At 45.5% G+C, this 19,364-nt stretch overlaps 1 protein-coding gene across 1 annotated transcript in view; it reads left to right on the forward strand.

The window, feature by feature from the left end:
• Positions 1–19,364, forward strand: part of cpa6 (carboxypeptidase A6) — a 256,586-nt gene that overhangs the window by 137,579 nt on the left and 99,643 nt on the right. The window contains exon 3 of the mRNA XM_070884632.1: positions 2,277–2,401. Coding sequence (XP_070740733.1) covers positions 2,277–2,401 — 125 coding nt within the window. The remainder of the gene's footprint in view (positions 1–2,276; positions 2,402–19,364) is intronic.

Below are 19,364 nucleotides of genomic sequence, written 5' to 3' on the forward strand. Positions count from 1 at the left end.
ATTAAGGGAGTGCAGCGAAGATTCACCAGACTGATTCCCAGGATGGTGGGACTGACCTATCAAGAAAGACTGGATCAACTGGGCTTGTATTCACTGGAGTTCAGAAGAATGAGAGAGGACCTCATAGAAACGTTTAAAATTCTGATGGGTTTAGACAGGTTAGATGCAGGAAGAATGTTCCCAATGTTGGGGAAGTCCAGAACCAGGAGTCACAGTCTAAGGATAAGGGGTAAGCCATTTAGGACCGAGATGAGGAGAAACTTCTTCACCCAGAGAGTGGTGAACCTGTGGAATTCTCTACCACAGAAAGTAGTTGAGGCCAATTCACTAAATATATTCAAAAGGGAGTTAGATGAAGTCCTTACTACTCGGGGGATCAAGGGGTATGGCGAGAAAGCAGGAATGGGGTACTGAAGTTTCATGTTCAGCCATGGACTCATTGAATGGTGGTGCAGGCTAGAAGGGCTGAATGGCCTACTCCTGCACCTATTTTCTATGTTTCTATGTTTCTATATACCATATATAGCAGACATCTCAAAACGCCGGAGAAATACCACCAATGATGTCTCCGCAAGATCCTACAAATCCACTGGGAGGATAGGTGAACCAACATCGGTGTTGTCGCTCAGGCCAGTATCCCCAGCATCGAAGCACTGACCACACTTGACCACCTTTTTGGGCGGGCCACATCGGCCGCATGTGAGCCCCAGGTGGGCAGAGGAAACTTTTCAAGGATGCCCTCAAAGCCTCCTTGATAAAGTGCAACCTGGGAATCCCTGCTCCAAGACCGCCCAAAATGGAGGAAAAGCATCCGGGAGGGTGCTGAGCACCTCAATTCTCGTCACCGAGAGCATGCAGAAATCAAGCGCAGACTGCGGAAGGAGTGTGCAGAAAACCATATACAGCACCCACTCTTTCCTTCAACCACTGTCTGTCCCACCTGTGACATAGGCTGTAATTCTTGCATGGACTGTACAGCCACCTGAGAACTTACTTTTAAAGTGGAAACAAGTCTTCCTCGATTTCGAGCCACTGCCAATAATGATGAATTGCTGAACAAGGGGTCAGCAATCTAAAGCACCATTAATGCAGGGCTAATCTGTTAATGTCTGTTACACTTGCTTACTCAGGAGAAATCGTAAGACCATGGGCAATAGGTATTGCCCACTCTATTAATGTTAACTAATCTTACTGCACAATTAGCACATATGATAACTCCGATCCCAGGTGAGTAACCTACCTTTACTACCAGTAATGTCTGAAGTCAAATCCTGCATTACAGATGTTGAACCTGTTGTAACCTTGGACATTTATACCAATGGAGAAATTCTCTATTCTACTCGATGTAATTGGTTGTTTAGCATATTACATAAAGAGACTAACGGTGCTTTGTAGATCTGAATCCATCCTATTGATAATTTATTGGTTACACTGTTGGGTTCAGTAATGCTTGTAAGGCCTGGCATTATCATCACTGACAATTTAAATGAAAGTAGTTTTAAAAAAGCTAACGGGAAGAAAAGAGTGGCCGCAGGAGTTAAAAGGATGGATAATGGACTGTTGAATTGACAGTTATTGTTCTAATGGAAGTGATTGTCCTCATCCTCATCCAGGTTAACATCCCCAGCATTGAAGCACTGACCACACTCGATCAGCTTCTCTGGGCAGGCCACATAGTTCGCATGCCAGACACGAGACTCCCAAAGCAAGTGCTTTATGCGGAGCTCCTTCATGGCAAACGTGCCAAAAGTGGGCAGCGGAAACATTACAAGGACACCCTCAAAGCCTCCCTGAAAAAGTGCGACATCTGGGAGTCTCTGGCCAAAGACAGCCTTAAGTGGAGAAAGTGCATCCAGGAGGGCACTGAGCACTTCGAGGCTCAACACCAAGAGCGTGCAGAAATCAAGCACAGGCAGCGGAAAGAGTGTGCGGCAAACTTGTCCCACCCACCCCTTCCCTCACCGACTGTCTGTCCCACCTGTGGCAGAGTCTGTGGCTCTCACATTGGAATGTTCAGCCACCAAAGAACTCACTTCAGGAGTGGAAGCAAGTCTTCCTCGATTTCGAGGGATTGCCTATGATGATGATGATGAGGAGGAAGTGATTGTGGTGAATTGTCAGGTTATTTTAGGAGATGCTCACCATGCATTTTAAGCATCACTAAATATTACTAAATTGCAATCCATAAATACATGACAAGAATTGTTGTATAACATGGTATAATTTGTAACTAGAACCGAAATGCATAAAAATTACAGGTTGTTTTCTGCCTACAGGTGGATTTATGGCAGCCCAGCAGCATCCCTTCTATTAAACTTGGTGTTGTTGTGGATATACATGTACCCAGGAGCAGTTCTCAACAATTCTTTCGGTTATTTCTGCAAACTGGAATTGAGTTTAAGTAAGTTTATAATTTATCTTTTAAACCTACATATTCTAGTCTAATTACATTTTAGCAATGTTGTAATAAAACATTAATAAAACCAACATTCTACAAATCAAACCCATTAACTTAAGAGTTGGCAAAGTAACTTCTTTTGTACTTTCCATCTTTAGGGCTTTCTATTACACATCATATCCTGATCAACATGCTTGTTCCTATGTGGTTTTGTAACTAGCCACTAGAATGGCCTGGTTTAGCTCCTTTGAATCGCCCTCATTTTTCCATGGAGCAGATGACTCACCTTGGCTTGGTGTCTGCCCTAGTGGCACTGATGGGACTTTGCTGAGTGGGAGATTATGCACATAAATCTGCACCTATTACTCTTTGGCAGAGTACAAAGTACCCACTCTCTGCTCACTTAGCTTCATTCCCACTAAACTGCTGACCGCCCAATTTCCCTTGTTGGCCCCCATGCTGGCTGACACTGTAAATGATTCCTTATCCTCAGGTACTATGCCCCTCCCACTCATCATCACTCTCCCACTCAAAAAAAATTCCATATTCGGCCCCTTTTATCCTGCAAACTACTGCCCCATCTCCTACTTCCTTTTCCTTTCTAAAGTGTTGTCACTTCCCAAATCTGTGCAACTCCATATTTGAATCTCTCTCTCTCCAATAAAATTTCTCCCCCTGCCACAGCACTGAAATGGCTCTAATCAAAGTCACAAGTGAGATTCTTTGTGACTGTGGTATATTTTCCCTTATTGTTCTCCTCAACCTCTCTGCAGCCTTTTACAGTCGACCATGCCATTCTCCTCAAATGCCTCTCCTTCGTTGTCCAACTCAGTGGAACTGTTCTTGCTTGGTCCAACTCTTACTGAGCCAACTTTTGGTCATCCCTCCTAATATCTCCTCCTTTGGGTTGGTGTCCATTTTTGTCTGATTTCAGCTCTGAGAAGCACCTTGGGACTATTTTTTCTGTTCAAGGTGCTATATAAATGCAAATTGTTTGTTGTATCAGAAGTTGTCTCTGCTATCTTCGTCGTGGCAATAACCAATTTATATTAAAGCTTCACTAACATTGCAGAGAGGAATTTCAGATGAATTCCCGAGTATTCCACAGTATCATTCCCATTATCTTGTATATATTAAAATATTGTAATTTGTTGATTCTTGTGTATATGGTAAACTAAGAGATTAGAGAACAATGCCTGGATTGAACTTGGCAAAATCACCCATTTTTGAGCAGTGTCATGGTAGTTTAAAAATAAAGGAAAATGGACAGGAGAACATTGAGGCAACCCCACCTCAAATCATGCTTGTAAGTACCTGCCAGTGACATTGGCCGCTCACCTGAGCGCTCCCCTCCCCCCCCCACCATGACACACAGTAGACTATAAATGTGACATTGGGAAGGCCAGAATGATGTCCCAATGGTGGTAGAGCAGAGTGAAGGCCAAATTTCTAAGCTAATTTTTATCATCCTATTGAGATATACTGGAAAGAAATTGCTGTGAATGGTGTACATGATGCAAATTTGCCATATTATACAGCAACAAATTATACCACAGCCAATATGAACAAGCTAAATGTATTCATTTAAAATTAAAAAAACAGAAATGGTAACATTTTCCTCTACTTTATAAACATTATTTTGCTTGCTGATCCAATACTTCACACTTGTGACACCAGTCTAATTGACTGCTTAAAATTCCAATTTCCTTTTTGAATGCAGGAACCACACATGGGATAGACGCCTGACACTGGTAGCCACTCAAAATAATTGTTAAATTCGCAAAACAATATAACTGCTTCCTCCAAGTCTCTTGTATCTGACCTTGAATAAAATAAATGCATAATGTGGCCACTGGTGGCCCCAGCGAAGAATAACACCTTTTATGATAATTACAATTGAGAACTAAACAAGGTATAGACTTGATGCCAACCTTTCATATTCTGCATCAACAACCAGCTTTTTCATCCCTTGTTCACGCTATCCACAGGGGACTGGGAAGTCTGCTTTTCTCTGGCCTGCATGCAGACTCTGGTAGAATGTTGTGATCTAAGCTGCACTCCTCGTATGCTGTCTACCGATGTCACCTGACATTGCTCTGATTTGAGTCACTCGGATACAACACTCTCCTCGGGTGAAAACTATCAGACTTTCACCTCAGGTGGCTCAGGTGGAAGAAGAGGGAGCAGCAGATATAAGGTCACGAGCCTCTTTTTTTGGTTAGGTTCAATATCTGCATTTCTTTAGTTTGTACTTTTTTAGTACATTTCAAAGCACGATGGCGTTAAAATATTAAGTTGTGTTAATGATATATTCGGTGAAACTTTCCAGTTAAAAGCAATAGTGATGCAATAATTTCAAGACGAACTTAAAAAAATCGCAACTTCACCGTGCAGTTAATTATATCAATGTGGGAACGTTTCACTCTTACTACAAAATCTTAATTTGCCATTATATTGAGGACTGTCTGTTTCATAGCCTTTAGAATGTTTTAATTAGTAAATTATAATTTGATGCAAAATACAGTTGTGAAGCTTGAACGTGAACTAGCAACAAAGTATTAGTGGGTTAAATTGGATTGCCCCCAAAAACAGGCGCGGAGATTGCGATGCGCGATTAACCCACACCTGTTGAGTGGAATGCACACAACATGCCAACTTTGTGCTGCCTACACATTATAATGATTTCTGCGTGCAAGCAGCGCTAACCACGCTGTTTGTTGACTGCATCCTTCAGCAGGGGGCCCAATATGGTTACTTCCTAGCACTACTTAAAACTAGCCTGCACTTCTTAAATGGAAGGTGCATTGTGGCTGCTGAAGGTGCTGACATCATTGGGAAATGTGTGCTGTGCAACAGTCAACAAAGGCAAATCATGGGAAAGAGCGAGCACCAAGGTTTTTGGGTGCTGCACTGGCGATCTTGATGGAAGAAGTCGAATGGAGGTGGGATGGTCTCTACACTCGGGGGCTGGAGGCCCTCCAGACACATAGACACAAAAGGCAGTGGCAAGAGTTAACGGAGGGGGTCAATGCCAGGAGTATAGCTCCAAGAACATGGATGCAGTGCAGGAGGAAGTTTAAGGATTTTGTACGAGTGGTCAAGGTCCATGAATGTATTTTTAAATGTGGTGAGACACCGGGCACAAGTGCGCTGCAGCCAGGGAAGGTGGATAGGAGAGCGCAAGTGCCAGTTCGCTGGAGGATCGAGTTGCACACTAGTTCTGCTGCAGAGGACTCAGATGAGGACTTTGATGGGCCAGGCTACAGAAGAAAGCTGATGTGTGTACACTCAAATGCTTGGTGCACTGGGAACTCAGCCGGAAAGCTTGCGTTCAATGTCAAGAAGCATGGAGGCACCAGTACCAGAGCTTGGAGCCCATCCTTTCCAACAACAAGTGCGTGGAGGTCATGGACGACTTTGTCTCTAAGGTTGAGACCATTCAATCAGCTGCCTTTGTCATTTACTAAGAACAAAAGAAATAGGAGCAAGAGTAGGCCACTTGGCCCCTCGAGCCTGCTCTGCCATTTAATAAGATCATGGCTGATCTGATCATGGACAGCTCCACTTCCCTGCCCGCTCCCCATAACCCTTTATTCCCTTATCGCTCAAAAATCTGTCTATCTTCGCCTTAAATATATCAATGACCCAGCCTCCACAGCTCTCTGGGGCAGAGAATCCCACAGATGTACAAGCCTCTGAGCGAAGAAATTTCTCCTTATCTCAGTTTTAAGTGCGCGGCCCCTTAATCTGAGACTATGTCCCCTATTTTTAGTTTCCCCTATGAGTGGAAATATCGTCTCTGCATCTGCCATGTCGAGTCCCCTCATTATCTTATATGTTTCGATAAGATCACCTCTCATTCTTCTGAACTCCGATGAGTATAGGCCTAACCTACTCACCCTATCTTCATAAGTCAACCCCTCATCTCCAGAATCAATCTAGTGATCCTTCTCTGAACAGTCTCCAATGCAAGTATGTGCTTCCTTAAATTTACTTTCCTTCCCCTAGCCCATCGGGCCAAACTTCCTCTTAAGGATCCCCCCTGCCCTAGCCCTGAACTCGCAACTTTCTCCAATTTCTTTCTGATCTCCCTCATGACCTCTCCGCGCTCAATCTTGTCCATGAGACCCACTTCCTGCTCCCTCGACCCTATTCCCACTAAATTGGTGACCACCCGACTTCCTTTTCCGGCTCCCATGTTAGTTGAAATTGTTAACAGTTCTCTCTCCTCAGGTACAGTCCCTCTCCTTCAAATCTGCCGTCAACATCCCTCTCATCAAAAAAAACAATCCTTGGCCCCTCTGTCCTTGCAAACTACCACTCCATCTCCAATCTCCATTGTCCTTGGATGTGTTGCCTCCCAAATCTGTACCCATCTTTTCCGGAACTCCCTGTTTGAATCCCTCCAATCAGGTTTCCACTCCTGCCACAGTATCAAAATGGCTCTCATCAAAGTCACAAATGATATCCTTTGTAACTGTGACAAAGGTCAACTTCTCGACTTGTCTGCAGCCTTTGACACGGTTCACTACTCCATTTTCCTCCAACGCCTCTCCACCATCGTCCAGCGAGGTGCGACTGTACTTGCCTGGATCCATTCGTATTTATCTAATCGTAGTCAGAAAATCACCTACAATGGCTTCTCTTCCCACTTTCGCATCGTTATCTTTGGTGTCCCACAAGGATCTATCCTTGGCCACCTCCTATTTTTCATCTACATGGTGCCCCTCGGCTGATGCTACCCGGTTCTACGTCACCACCACATCTCTCGGCCCCTCCACGATCTCTAAATTGTCAGACTGCTTATCTGACATCCAGGACTGGATGAGCAAAAATTTTCTCCAATGAAACATTGGGAAGACTGAAACCATTGTCTTCGGTCCCCACCGCATACTCTATTCCCTAGCCACTAACTCCATCCCTCTCCCTAGTATCTGTCTGAGGCTGAACTAGACAGTTCGCAACCTAGGTGTCATATTCGACCGCCTATTTCTATTTCCATAACGTCACCCATCTCTGCCCCACCTCAACTCATCTGCTGCTGAAACCCTCACCCATGCCTTTGTTACCTCTAGACTTGACTATTCCCACGTACTCCTAATTGGCCTCCCACGTTCTACTCTATGTAAACTTGAGCTCACCCAAAATTCGACTGCCCATGTCCTAACTTGGACCAAGTCCAGTTGACCTATCACCTCTGTGCTTGCTGTCCTACATTGGTTCCCCGTTTAAGCAACACCTCGATTTTAATATTCTCATCCTAGTTTTCAAATCTCTCCATGGCCTCCCTATTTCTGTGTTCTCCTCCAGCCCCACAACCCTCCGAAATATCTGCGTTTCTTTAGTTCTGCCCTCTTAAGCATCCCTGATTTTAATCGCTCAATAATTGGTGGCCATGCTGTCAGCTGCCAAGGCCCTAAGCTCTGGAATTCCCTCCCTAAACCTCTCCGCCTCTCTGCCTCTCTTTCTTTAAGATGCTCCTTAAACCTACCTCCTTGACCAAGCTTTTGGTTATCAGCCCTAATTCCTCCTCGGTGTCATTTTTTTTTGTCTTATAACACTCCTGCAAAGCACTTTGGGAGGTTTTACCATGTTGAAGGTGCTATATAAATACAAGTTCTTGTTGTTGTTTGGTGGCTACCTCCAGCAGTACACCTGTGGAACCAACCAAGATGCGCATCTGATGGCCAAAGTCTCAGCTTCCATTGCAACACAAACAGCATCCACCCAACGTCCGAGTGCTGGAGTGGAAGTTCAAACTGCTATTATGCAATCTCAGCTTGCTGCCATGGAAGCTCAGACTGCTCCCATCATGACTGTGAATACCAGTGTGCAAAGCAGCTTTCAGTGCATCACAGCACTCCAGCAATCTGTTCTCCAACAGATCTGCTCCGTAAAGACCCTCTGCAGACATGGCCTCCTATTGAAAGCCCTTCTTCCCCCTCCTTCTCCCTGTTCTAGCAGCTTGTTCTGCTCTGCGTATTTATTTGTTTTTACCTCTGACATACCCATTTTGAAATGTATTAACATCTCTAATTTAACTGGTTCAAGTCACATGGCAATGCTTGTGGGTCAAACGAATGGGACTATGCCAGCACACATAAGTGCAAGCTGGTAATTGTGCATAATTGGACAGAATTTCAACTAGACAAAAAAAATCTGAAAATTGTATGGAAAAGGGAAAGCACGGCAAAAGAACAGAAAAACAAAATTGAAGAACGAGATTCCAAAACACTAATAAAATTCCTGAAAACCAAAGTAATAAAGAGAAATTTGGTTGCCTTGAACCACTGGTCTTGGTCATTGGCCTTTATCCAGTATTGTTTTTCAGTTGTATATTGTTTTTTAAGTTTTCATCTTTTGTGGGGGGCTATGTCAGCTTTTTTGAAGCTGTTCAGCTTTCCAAGTTTTGTATGTTACAGGCTAGCAGCAGTGATCTCTCGTTTGAGCCTTATGCTACCAACCTTGGTTTCGAGTGTCAGGTGAAGGCATAGTTGTATTTTGGGAAAGGAGTGTGTGTGCAGGTCATGAGGTGCCTTGTGTATATTAACTATCACATTCATTTAATTTACACTGTGAGGGCATGTTTAAGTGGAGGTGTTAACATTCTATCAGGAGGAGTATGGGTACTCATGCCATCACTTACCTTGGCCAACCTCGTGAGATCATTAAACTTCTTTTGCCACTGAGTGGCCATACATGGAATGGTGGAGGGGCATTAAGTGTCTGAGACAGTTCCTCCATAATGCCTTTACCACCCTATTCTGCAGCTTCCTGTCCACCATCCCGACAAGAAGCTCCCTAGTTTCTCACATCATCCAGTAATATATCCACGGAAGAATCAATGAACCTGGGAACATTTTCAGCAGCTGACTTCCCTTCTTGAGCCTGCTCCTTTAATTCCTGAAGTGTTCCTGCTGCTGCCATTGTCATGATTTTATCAAATCACCAGCTGCTTCAAGCATTTACAGCATTTTATTCAATGCGACTTGTAATTTGAATGGGACTTTCTAGTGCATTCCAGGCAGAAAACCATCAGTAGTGCTATGGAAGGCCTTAGAATTAGGCTGGGACTGGGGGCACCAGGTCTCAGCAAACACTGCCAATATTCACAGAAACTCCTGTTCCAAACAAGGTCGCCCAATTTAGAGCAGATATGCCCCGGGGAGGGGACTCCTAGGCCAGTTATTTCCTCATTCCTAGCCTGGGAACCGACAGGTTACTGGAAAGCCAGGATAGAAGAAGCATACCAGCCATCCGGCTGGGGAGGGATGTGAGGCGAACCTGAAGTCCAGCCCAATTTTTCATCCTGGACCCATAAAGAGAAAATGAAGATAAAGACCAACATCGGCCCATTTTACATAGGAACTTTGGGCTCAATTTTGGCCAGGAGTTGCTCCGTTTTTTTTTAAGTAACTTGATTTTTCTGGCGTAACTTAAAAATCCCCATTTTGCACATTCAATTTGCGCCAGTCTAAGTGAGTTAGTTATGAGTTTTTTTTAGTTTAGTTTTTTTTCTCAAAAGGGGGTCTTACCAGCCACCTATGCCCGTTTTGGCCATTTAGGCAACTTTGGCCAGCTAATAGTTACTCCAAATCTACTTAGGCCAGCCTATGTGGTCACTTCAGAAAACCCTTGCGGAGAGTTAAGAAAACAGCGCAGTAGGTAAATCGGAGGCCATTCGGCCTGGGATAGGGTCGGGAAGGGAAGTGGAGCGTACCTGCACCTAAAGCACCAAAACTTACAAAGCACTAAGCAAAGCACAAAAAGTAATAAGCATTCAATAACAAATAAAAAATAGAAGTAAGTACTTGCAATACTCCCCTGAGATTGTCGGTCAGTTCACTGTTGTGTGCTGCATGCTGCATAACTTAGCCATCATGAGGCAGCAGCAGCTGATAGTGGAAGAAGACCCACCTGCGGTAAGAGTGTCTGATGATAATGATTTCGAAGATGCAGGTGACGAGCAGGAGGAGGAGGTGGTGGAGATGATGATGATGAGGATGAGGAAACCATGCAAGTGCCTGAGGCCGGAGCACGACGTCGGAGGAGGGCGGGCCATTGTGCTCCTTTAATGATTGCTCGAGCCTTGCGCCAGCAGTTCATCCGTGAACGCTTTACTGATGCCTGAGAGCTCAGCGACAACTATTCTGCATGGACATGTTTATTGTTTGGAGCTGTTCCTAAATGTTGTGTTGTGTTAATGGAACATGATTCAGTTTTAATGTAAAATATATTTTATTCAAAAGTTCACAATGTACTTAACTTTAGTGTAATAAAATCATTCTTGTATCAAACTTTACTTGAATATGACTCTTTAAGATCACTTAACAACTTTAAGATCACTTATAAACTTGTAAAGTTACATAACTTACAAAAAACTTTCAATTTGAAAACACTTACATTCTAAGATCACTTAAACTTTAAGATCACTTATAAAGTTGTAAATTTACATAACTTACAAAATGTGAGAAAATGTACACTCTAAGATCACTTAAACTTTAAGATCACTGAAAGTTGTAAATTTATATAACTTACAAAAAACTTGCAATTCGAAAACACTTACAACAGTAACATCAACAACAACAACAACAGCAGCAAAGAAAGGCTGCACCCATCTCTCATCCTCCTTAGTCTAACACTGCCCGCCGCACTTGGTCTTGGACACCACCACCCCTGTCCGCAGCTGGTGGCGTAGTATATTTGGGCTTGGTACAAAGCTTAGTCCTTCTAACATCTCGGTGAATGTGCATTTCTTCATGGGTGGTGGGCGGTGGGTGGGTCAGGTGTTAATGTGGAGGGCCCGGCTTGGGTCTGTTCAGAGGCTGGTGTGGGGATTGCAGTGGGAGTGGCAGTTGATTCTGTCAATGGCGCATGGCCTGAGTGTGTTTCCTGATTGCAGCAGCTAACTCACACATGCCCTCCCTCATGGCCTGTGTCATCGCCAGTGTCGTCCTTTCCACTACCTCCGACATTTCCTCCCTCATGGCCACTGTCGTTCTTTCCACTACCTCTGACATTCCCTCCCTCATGGACATTATTCCCTCACTGATGTTCCCAGACATCGTTCCCATTTCCCATGCCATTACTGTTACTTCTCCCGACAGTCCCGCTACCTCATCACTCACCCCACTGATGGTGTCGACGAGTGATCGGATAAGGTTAATGCTATCCCCACTCAACGTCATGATCTGAACCACATCGATTGTATCCTGCCTCTCAGTCGACTTCTCCTTCCCCCTCACCATGAGTCCGCCTCGTGGCACCCCAGTGGGAGGCGCAGGCTGGGACGGTGGGGCCCTGGGTGTTCCATGCTGCGTCCCACCACCACTGGGACCCGTACCCTTGGACAGTGGGGCCCTGGGTCTACCATGCTGCGTCCCACTACTACTGGGACCCGCACCCTTGGACAGTGGGGCCCTGGGTCTTCCATGCTGCGTCCCACCACCACTGGGACCCGCACCCTTGGACAGTGGGGCACTGGGTCTTCCATGCTGCGTCCCACTACTACTGGGACCCGCAACCTCGGACGGTGGGGCCCAGGGTATTCCATGCTGCATTCCACCACCATTGGGACCCTCAATCTCGGACGCTGGGAAACCATGGAATGTCGCATCAGAACTCAAACTACTAATCATGGACTTGCTGAAACCAAGGAATGTCGCACCAGAACTCAAACCACTAGTCATGGAAGGGGTTCCCAACACCAACTCCATTAACGCGACCTCCTCCATATTCAGTACAACAGTGTCCCCTTCATTCATCTCCATCCTCTCCCACCCCCCCCCCCCACCCCATGTTGGTCTGCAGGGTTGGGTTGGAAGATGTTCTCGTGCTCAGGCTCGTCCGCATCTGAATCTTCTTCTGGATCTTCACGATTGGCATCAGGTTCTGCAAAATATAACAGAACAGTCAAATGGTTAGCAGCACAGGAGGGGGCGGGATGGGTGGAATGAGTAGGCTCACACATCGCAGGCCAGGCAGCAGGTTGATTTGAAGGGCCACAATTAATTTTCAGGGCTTACCCTCTCCTTCGCATGTGGGCCCAGCTTGTGCAGTACTGATTGTTTTTCTCCAGGCAGGACCCATCAAAGCAGCGACTCTCTTTTCCAAGGGTGTCAATAGGTGCAGATTTGGTGGGGCTCCTCCTGTTCGAGTTCTTTCCCTTTTGTTGTGGGACAATTTCTTCTGCAAAGATGAAAATGCAACTTTTTAGAGAGGGTGTCTTTCTACTGAGTGGGACATATACAGCTGGTCACAGTTACAATTGCAATTGCATTGAATAAATGAAAATATTACTTACACTAACGACTTGATCAAGGTACTGCCATTTCTTTTTACACTGGCTTCCAGATCTCTTGGTGTTCACCAATGCGCAGAAATCTACTGCAACTTGGTTCCAGCGTTTCTTCATTTCTTTGGGTGGCACTTTTGTGCGACCTCTGCTGGTATCCAGCTCCTGCCATCTGTTCTCAATGACATTAACAAGTATCTCTACTTCGTCATGCAAGAAATTCTTCGTTCTTGGTGCATATTGTTGCATTGCTGTATTGCTGCAGCTGCAGCTGCTCTGAGACACAGCACTTTTCCAATGCCCTTAGAAACACAGTGATTTTTCCAAACACACAGTCCTTATTTTGCATGCAGCAATGATTTTCAGAAATACAGCACTCTGCTGACACTTTTGCAGGCATGCAGTGCTGATATTAACACACTGAGCACTGCTTCTTGAATTCATTAGTTAATTTTGTTCCACAGCACTCCTTCTGGCACCAAAACTCAAGCAGCTACATATCACTTTAAAAATGGCCGATTGCCAACTTTCAGCGCTATTGCGCATGCGCGGACATCGCGACCCGACTCCAATGCGCATGTGCAGACGTCCCGGCACTGTTTTCAGCGCAGGATGCTGGCTCCACCCCCGACTCGACTGGCCACGCTGCGCGATGACCGGGGAGAGGCCAGACAACGGCCAAATTAGGGAGGAATTTTTTCGGCGCACTTCTGAACAGAGAAAAGCAGCGCATCTCCGATAAGTGTGCCAAAAAAAGAGGTGGGCCAAAATTGAGCCCATAGAAACATAGAAAATAGGAGCAGTAGTAGGTCATTTGGCCCTTCAAGTCTGCCATTCAATATGATCATGGCTGATCCTCTATCTCAACACCATATTCCCGCTTTTTCCCCATACTTCTTGATGTCTTTTGTGTCTAGAAATCTATCTATCTCCCTTTTAAATATATTCAGTGACTTGGCCTCCACAGCCCTTCTGTGGCAGAGAATTCCACAGGTTCACCACCCTCTGAGTGAAAGAATTTCTCCTTATCTCTGTCCTTAATTTCCTACCCCGTATCCTGAGACTCTGACCCCTTGTTCTAGACTTCCCAGCCAGGGGAAACTCCTCTCGCATCCAGTCTATCAAACCCAGTCAGAATTGTATACGTTTCAATGAGAACCCCTCTCATTCCTTCTAAACTATAGTGAATACAGGCCGAGTTGACCCAATCTCTCCTCATACGACAATCCTGCCATCCCAGGAATCAGTCTGGTGAATCTTCGCTGCACTCCCTCTATGGCAAGTATATCCTTTCTTCGGTAAGGAGACCAAAACTGCACACAATACTCCAGGTGTGGTCTCTCCAAGGCCCTGTATAACTGTAGTAAGCCATCCTTGCTCCTGTACTCAAATCCTCTTGCAATGATGGCCAACATACCATTTGCCTCCCTAACTGCTTGCTGCACCTGCATGTTTTCTTTCACTGACTCGTGTACAAGGACACCCAGGTCCCTCTGTACATTGACACTTCCTAAGCCATCACCATTTAAATAATACTTTGTCTTTATGTTTTTCCTACTCAAGTGGATAACTTCACATTTATCCACGTTATACTGCATCTGCCGTGTGTTTGCCCACTCACTCAACCTATCTAAATCACCTTGCAGCGTCTTTGCATCCTCCTCACAACTCACAATCCCACCTAGTTTTGTGTCATCAGAAAACTTGGAAATATTACATTTGGTTCCCTCATCCAAATCATTTATATATATTGTGAATAGCTGGGGCCCAAGCACTGATCCCTGTGGCACCCCACTAGTCACTGCCTGCCACCCCGAAAAAGACCCGTTTATTCCAACTCTCTGTTTCCTGTCAGTTAACCAATTTTCAATCCATGCCAATATATTATCCCCGATTCTATGTGCTTTAATTTTGCACACTAACCTCTTATGTGGGACTTTATCAAAGGCCTTCTGAAAATCCAAATGCACTACATCTACCAGGTCTCCCTTTTCTATTCTATCAGTTACATCCTCAAAAAAACTCCAGTAGGTTTGTCAAACATGATTTTCCTTTCATAAATCCATGTTGACTTTGCTTAATCCCGTTGATATTATCTAAGTGTGCCGTTATCACATCCTTTAAGGACCCAGCTAAGCGAGCCCTTTACAGTCAGCACCTCACAGCTAACCTGGTGTGCCTTGATGACCCTGAGATGCAGAATGTCCACAGCTCTTGGTCTGCCGTCCAGGCCTCCAAAACCAATGCCTGCGCAGAGACACTCGGTCACTCAACCAGGAAACACCAGGACTGATTTGATGAGAATGATCAGGAGATTCAAGAACTAACCGATTGCAAGCATAGGGCATTTCTGAGCCTTAAACAGCAACCCAACTCGGGAGCAGCAAAGCAGCATTACAGACTGCTAAAGGCTAAGATCCAACAAAAAACCCGGGACCTAAAGAACAGGTGGTGATGGAGAAAGCACAGGAGATACAGCAGCTGGCCGACAGCCATGATGTGCGAAGATTCTTCACCGCAGTCAAGGCCACATACGGACCAAACTCCCAAGGCCCCATCCCACACATGGCCAAGAACTGGGAAATACTCATCAAGGACACCGAGGCAGTCAGGGCCCGCTGGAAGGAGCACTTCAAAGATCTCCTCAATCGAGACTCTACCTTTGACTCGAGTGTTCTCGACTCCATTCCGCAGCATTCTACCCGCCACCACCTCAGTGAGACCCCAACACTACATGAGGTAGAAAAAGCCATAAGACAGCTAAAAAAACAACAAGGCTATGGGAGCGGATGGAATCCCTACTGAGGCACTGAAGTATGGCGGAGAGGCACTGCTGGCGCGAATACACGACCTCATCTCTCCTATCTGGAGGGAAGAGAGCATTCCGGGAGATCTTAGAGATGCAGTGATCGTGAGCATCTTTAAAAAAGGGGACAAGTCCGACTGCGGCAACTACAGAGGAATCTCCCTGCTATCAACCACTGAGAAAGTCGTCGCTAGAGTTCTCCTCAACTGTCTTCTCCCTGTGGCCGAGGAGCTCCTCCCGGAGTTGCAGTGTGGATTTCAACCCCTCCGGGGCACAATGGACATGATTTTTGCAGCGCGACAGCTGCAGGAAAAATGCAGGGAACAGCGCCAGCCCTTATACATGGTCTTCTTCAACCTTACAAAGGCCTTTGACACTGTCAACCGTGAGGGTCTATGGCGCGTCCTCCTCCGCTTCGGATGCCCCCAAAAGTATGTCACCATCCTCCGCCTGCTCCACGGCGACAGGCAGGCCATGATCCTTCCCAACAGATCCATCACAGACCCAATTCACGTCCGGACCGGAGTCAAGCAGGGCTGCGTCATCGCCCCAACCCTCTTCTCAATCTTCCTCGCTGCCATGCTCCAGCTCACAATCAACAAGCTCCCCGCTGGATTGGAAATAAACTACAGAATCAGTGGGAAGCTGTTCAACCTTCGCCATCTCCAGGCCAAGTCCAAGACCACTCCAACCTCTGTCTTCGAGTTACAGTACGCGGATGACGCCTGCGTCTGCGCACATACAGAGGCTGAACTCCAGGACATTGTCGACGTATTTACCGAGGCATATGAAAGCATGGGCCTTACGCTAAACATCAGTAAGACAAAGGTCCTCCACCAGCCTGTCCTCGCTGCACAGCACTGCCCCCAAGTCATCAAGATCGATGCCGTGGCCCTGGACAACGTGGACCACTTCCCTTATCCCGGGAGCCTCCTATCAACAAGAGCAGGCATTGACGACGCGATCCAACATAGCCTCCAGTGCGCCAGTGCAGCCTTTGGCCACCTGAGAAAAAGTGTGTTTGAAGATCAGGCCCTCAAAACTGTCACCAATCTCATGGTCTACAGGGCCGTAGTAATACCCGTCCTCCTATATGGCTCAAGACATGGACCATGTACAGTAGACACTTCAAGTCGCTGGAGAAATACCACCAACGATGTCCCCACAAGATTCTACAAATCTCCTGGGAGGACAGACACACCAACATCAGCGTCCTCAACCAGGACAACATCCCCAGCATTGAAGCACTGACCGCACTTGATTAGCTCCGCTGGGCAGGTCACATAGTTCGCATGCCAGACACGAGACTCCCAAAGCAAGCGCTCTACTCGCAACTCGTCTACAGCAAACAAGCCAAAGGCGGGCAGAGGAAACGTTACAAGGCACCCTGAAAGCCTCCCTGATAAAGTGCGACATCCCCACTGACACCTGCGAGTCCTTGGACAAAGACCACCCTAAGTGGAGGAAATGCATCCGGGAGGGCGCAGAGCTCCTCGAGTATCGTCGCCGAGAGCATGCAGAAATCAAGCGCAGGCAGCGGAAGGAGCGTGCGGCATACCTGGCTCCCTGCCCACCCTTTCCCTCAACGACTATCTGTCCCACCTGTGACAGAGACTGTGGTTCTCATATTGGACTGTTCAGCCACCTAAGAACTCATGCTAAGAGTGAAAGCAAGTCTTCCTCGATTCCAAGGGACTGCCTATGATCATGAGTAGACTCTAGCATTTTCCCTACTACTGATGTCAGGCTAACTGGTCTGTAGTTCCTCATTTTCTCTCCTTCCTTTTTTAAATAGTGGGTTTAAATTTGCCACCCTCCAACCTGCAGGAACTGTTCCATAATCTATAGAATTTTGGAAGATGACAACCAATGCATCTACTATTTCCATGGCTACCTCTTTTAGTACTGTGGGATGCAGATCATCAGGCCCTGGGGATTTATCGCCCTTCAGTCCCATTAGTTTCTCCAGCACTATTTTCTTACTAATAATCATTTCCTTTCATTCCTCTTGCTCACTAGACCCTTGGTTCCCTAGCATTCCTGGGACGTTATTTGTGTCCTCTTCCGTGAAGACAGAACCGAAGTATTTATTTAATTGTTCTGCCATTTACTTGTTCCCCATTACAAATTCTTTCATTTCTGTCTGTATAGGACCTACATTTGTCTTCACTAATCTTTTTCTTTTTACTTACTTGTAGAAACTTTTGCAGTCGGTTTTTATGTTCCTTGCAAGTTTACTCGCATACTCTATTTTTCCCCTCTTAATCAATCTGTTGGTCCATTTTTTGCTGAATTCTAAACTGCTCCCAATCCTCAGGCTTGCTACTTTTTCTGGCAACTTTGTACAACTGCTCTTTGGATCTAATATTATCCTTAATTTCTTTTGTTAGCCATGGTTGGGCCACTTTTCCTTTTGTGTTTTTACGCCAGAAAGGAATGTATAACTGTTGCAATTCATGCATTCGTTCCTTAAATGTTAGCCATTGCCTATCCACCATCATGCCTTTTAATGAATCTTCCCAATCTATCATAGCCAATTCATACCTCATACCTTCGTAGTTTCCTTTGTGTAGATTTAGGACCCTAGTTTTGGATTGGACTACTTCACTTTCCATCTTAAAGAATTCAATCATGTTATGGTCACTCTTCCCTAAAGGACCCCACACAATGAGACTGTTAATTAACCCCTTCTCATTACACAATACCTAATCTAGAATAGCCTGTTCCTAGTAGGCTCCTCAACATACTGGTCTAAAAAAAACATCTCGCCACAGTATTATCAATTTGGTTTGGCCAGTCTATGTGTAGATTAAAGTCACCTACGATTACTGTAGTACCCTTGCTACGTGCATCTCTAATTTCCTGTTTGATGCCGTCCCCTACACTACTACTACTGTTTGGAGGCCTATAGACAACTCCCACCAATGTTTTCTGCCCCTTGGTGCTCCTTAGCTCCACCCAGACTGATTCTGCATCTTGAATTTCTAAGCCAATATCCTTTCTCATTATTGCTCTGATTTCATCCTTTCTAACAACGCCACACACCCGCCTTTCCCCTTTGCCTGTCCTTCCTAAATATCGAATATCCTTGGATATTCATTTCTCAACCCTGGTCACCCTGCAACCATGTCTCCGTAATTGCAACTATATCGTATCTGTTTACATCTATTTGCGCTGTTTATTCGTCTACCTTATTACAGATGCTTCATGCATTCAGATACAATGCTTTTAAATTTGTCATTTTAACATTATTAGACATCTTAACATTATTTTGTACTGTAGCCTTATTTGTCTTATCGCTATTTTTTCTGACCTGGGACCCTATTTGTTAGTGCACTCTTTTGTTTGTAATGCTCTGTCCATTCCTGACAAAATCTGGTTATCCTTACCACAATCACTTTCCTGCATTGCTTCCTTTTCTTTTCTCTTTAGCATTCTAGATTGCTCTCTACTGCGACCGTCCTTCCCCCACCCCCTTATTTAGTTTAAAGCCTAATAGCCCAAACATGGAGACCAATAGGGCCACAATCAGAGCGTCGTTGGGCCTGAGCTTATAGCGCACTTTGCAGCAGCAGTCCTCAATTGCAATTTCATTCCTACCTCCTCTTTTCCCCCTAATCTCCCGGCATGGCTGCCAAGATGCACCCACAGCAATGCAGGCACTGAACATGAATAGTTAAATTAGGGAGCTTCCCTTAGATCCCATATACTCTGGCATGGCCAGTGGCAGAGGTTCCTGGTATGTGCATCACAGCACTTTTGGTTAATCATAGATTTGCAGGTTTTTGCTCCATTATTTGCATCCTCCCTCCCAACAGTAGTACCCATTCAGGAGCAAGGGATGCTGCTCCAAACCTATGCTGCTT

Source organism: Pristiophorus japonicus, chromosome 1, assembly GCF_044704955.1.
Source record: "Pristiophorus japonicus isolate sPriJap1 chromosome 1, sPriJap1.hap1, whole genome shotgun sequence".
Lineage (NCBI taxonomy): Eukaryota > Metazoa > Chordata > Chondrichthyes > Pristiophoridae > Pristiophorus > Pristiophorus japonicus.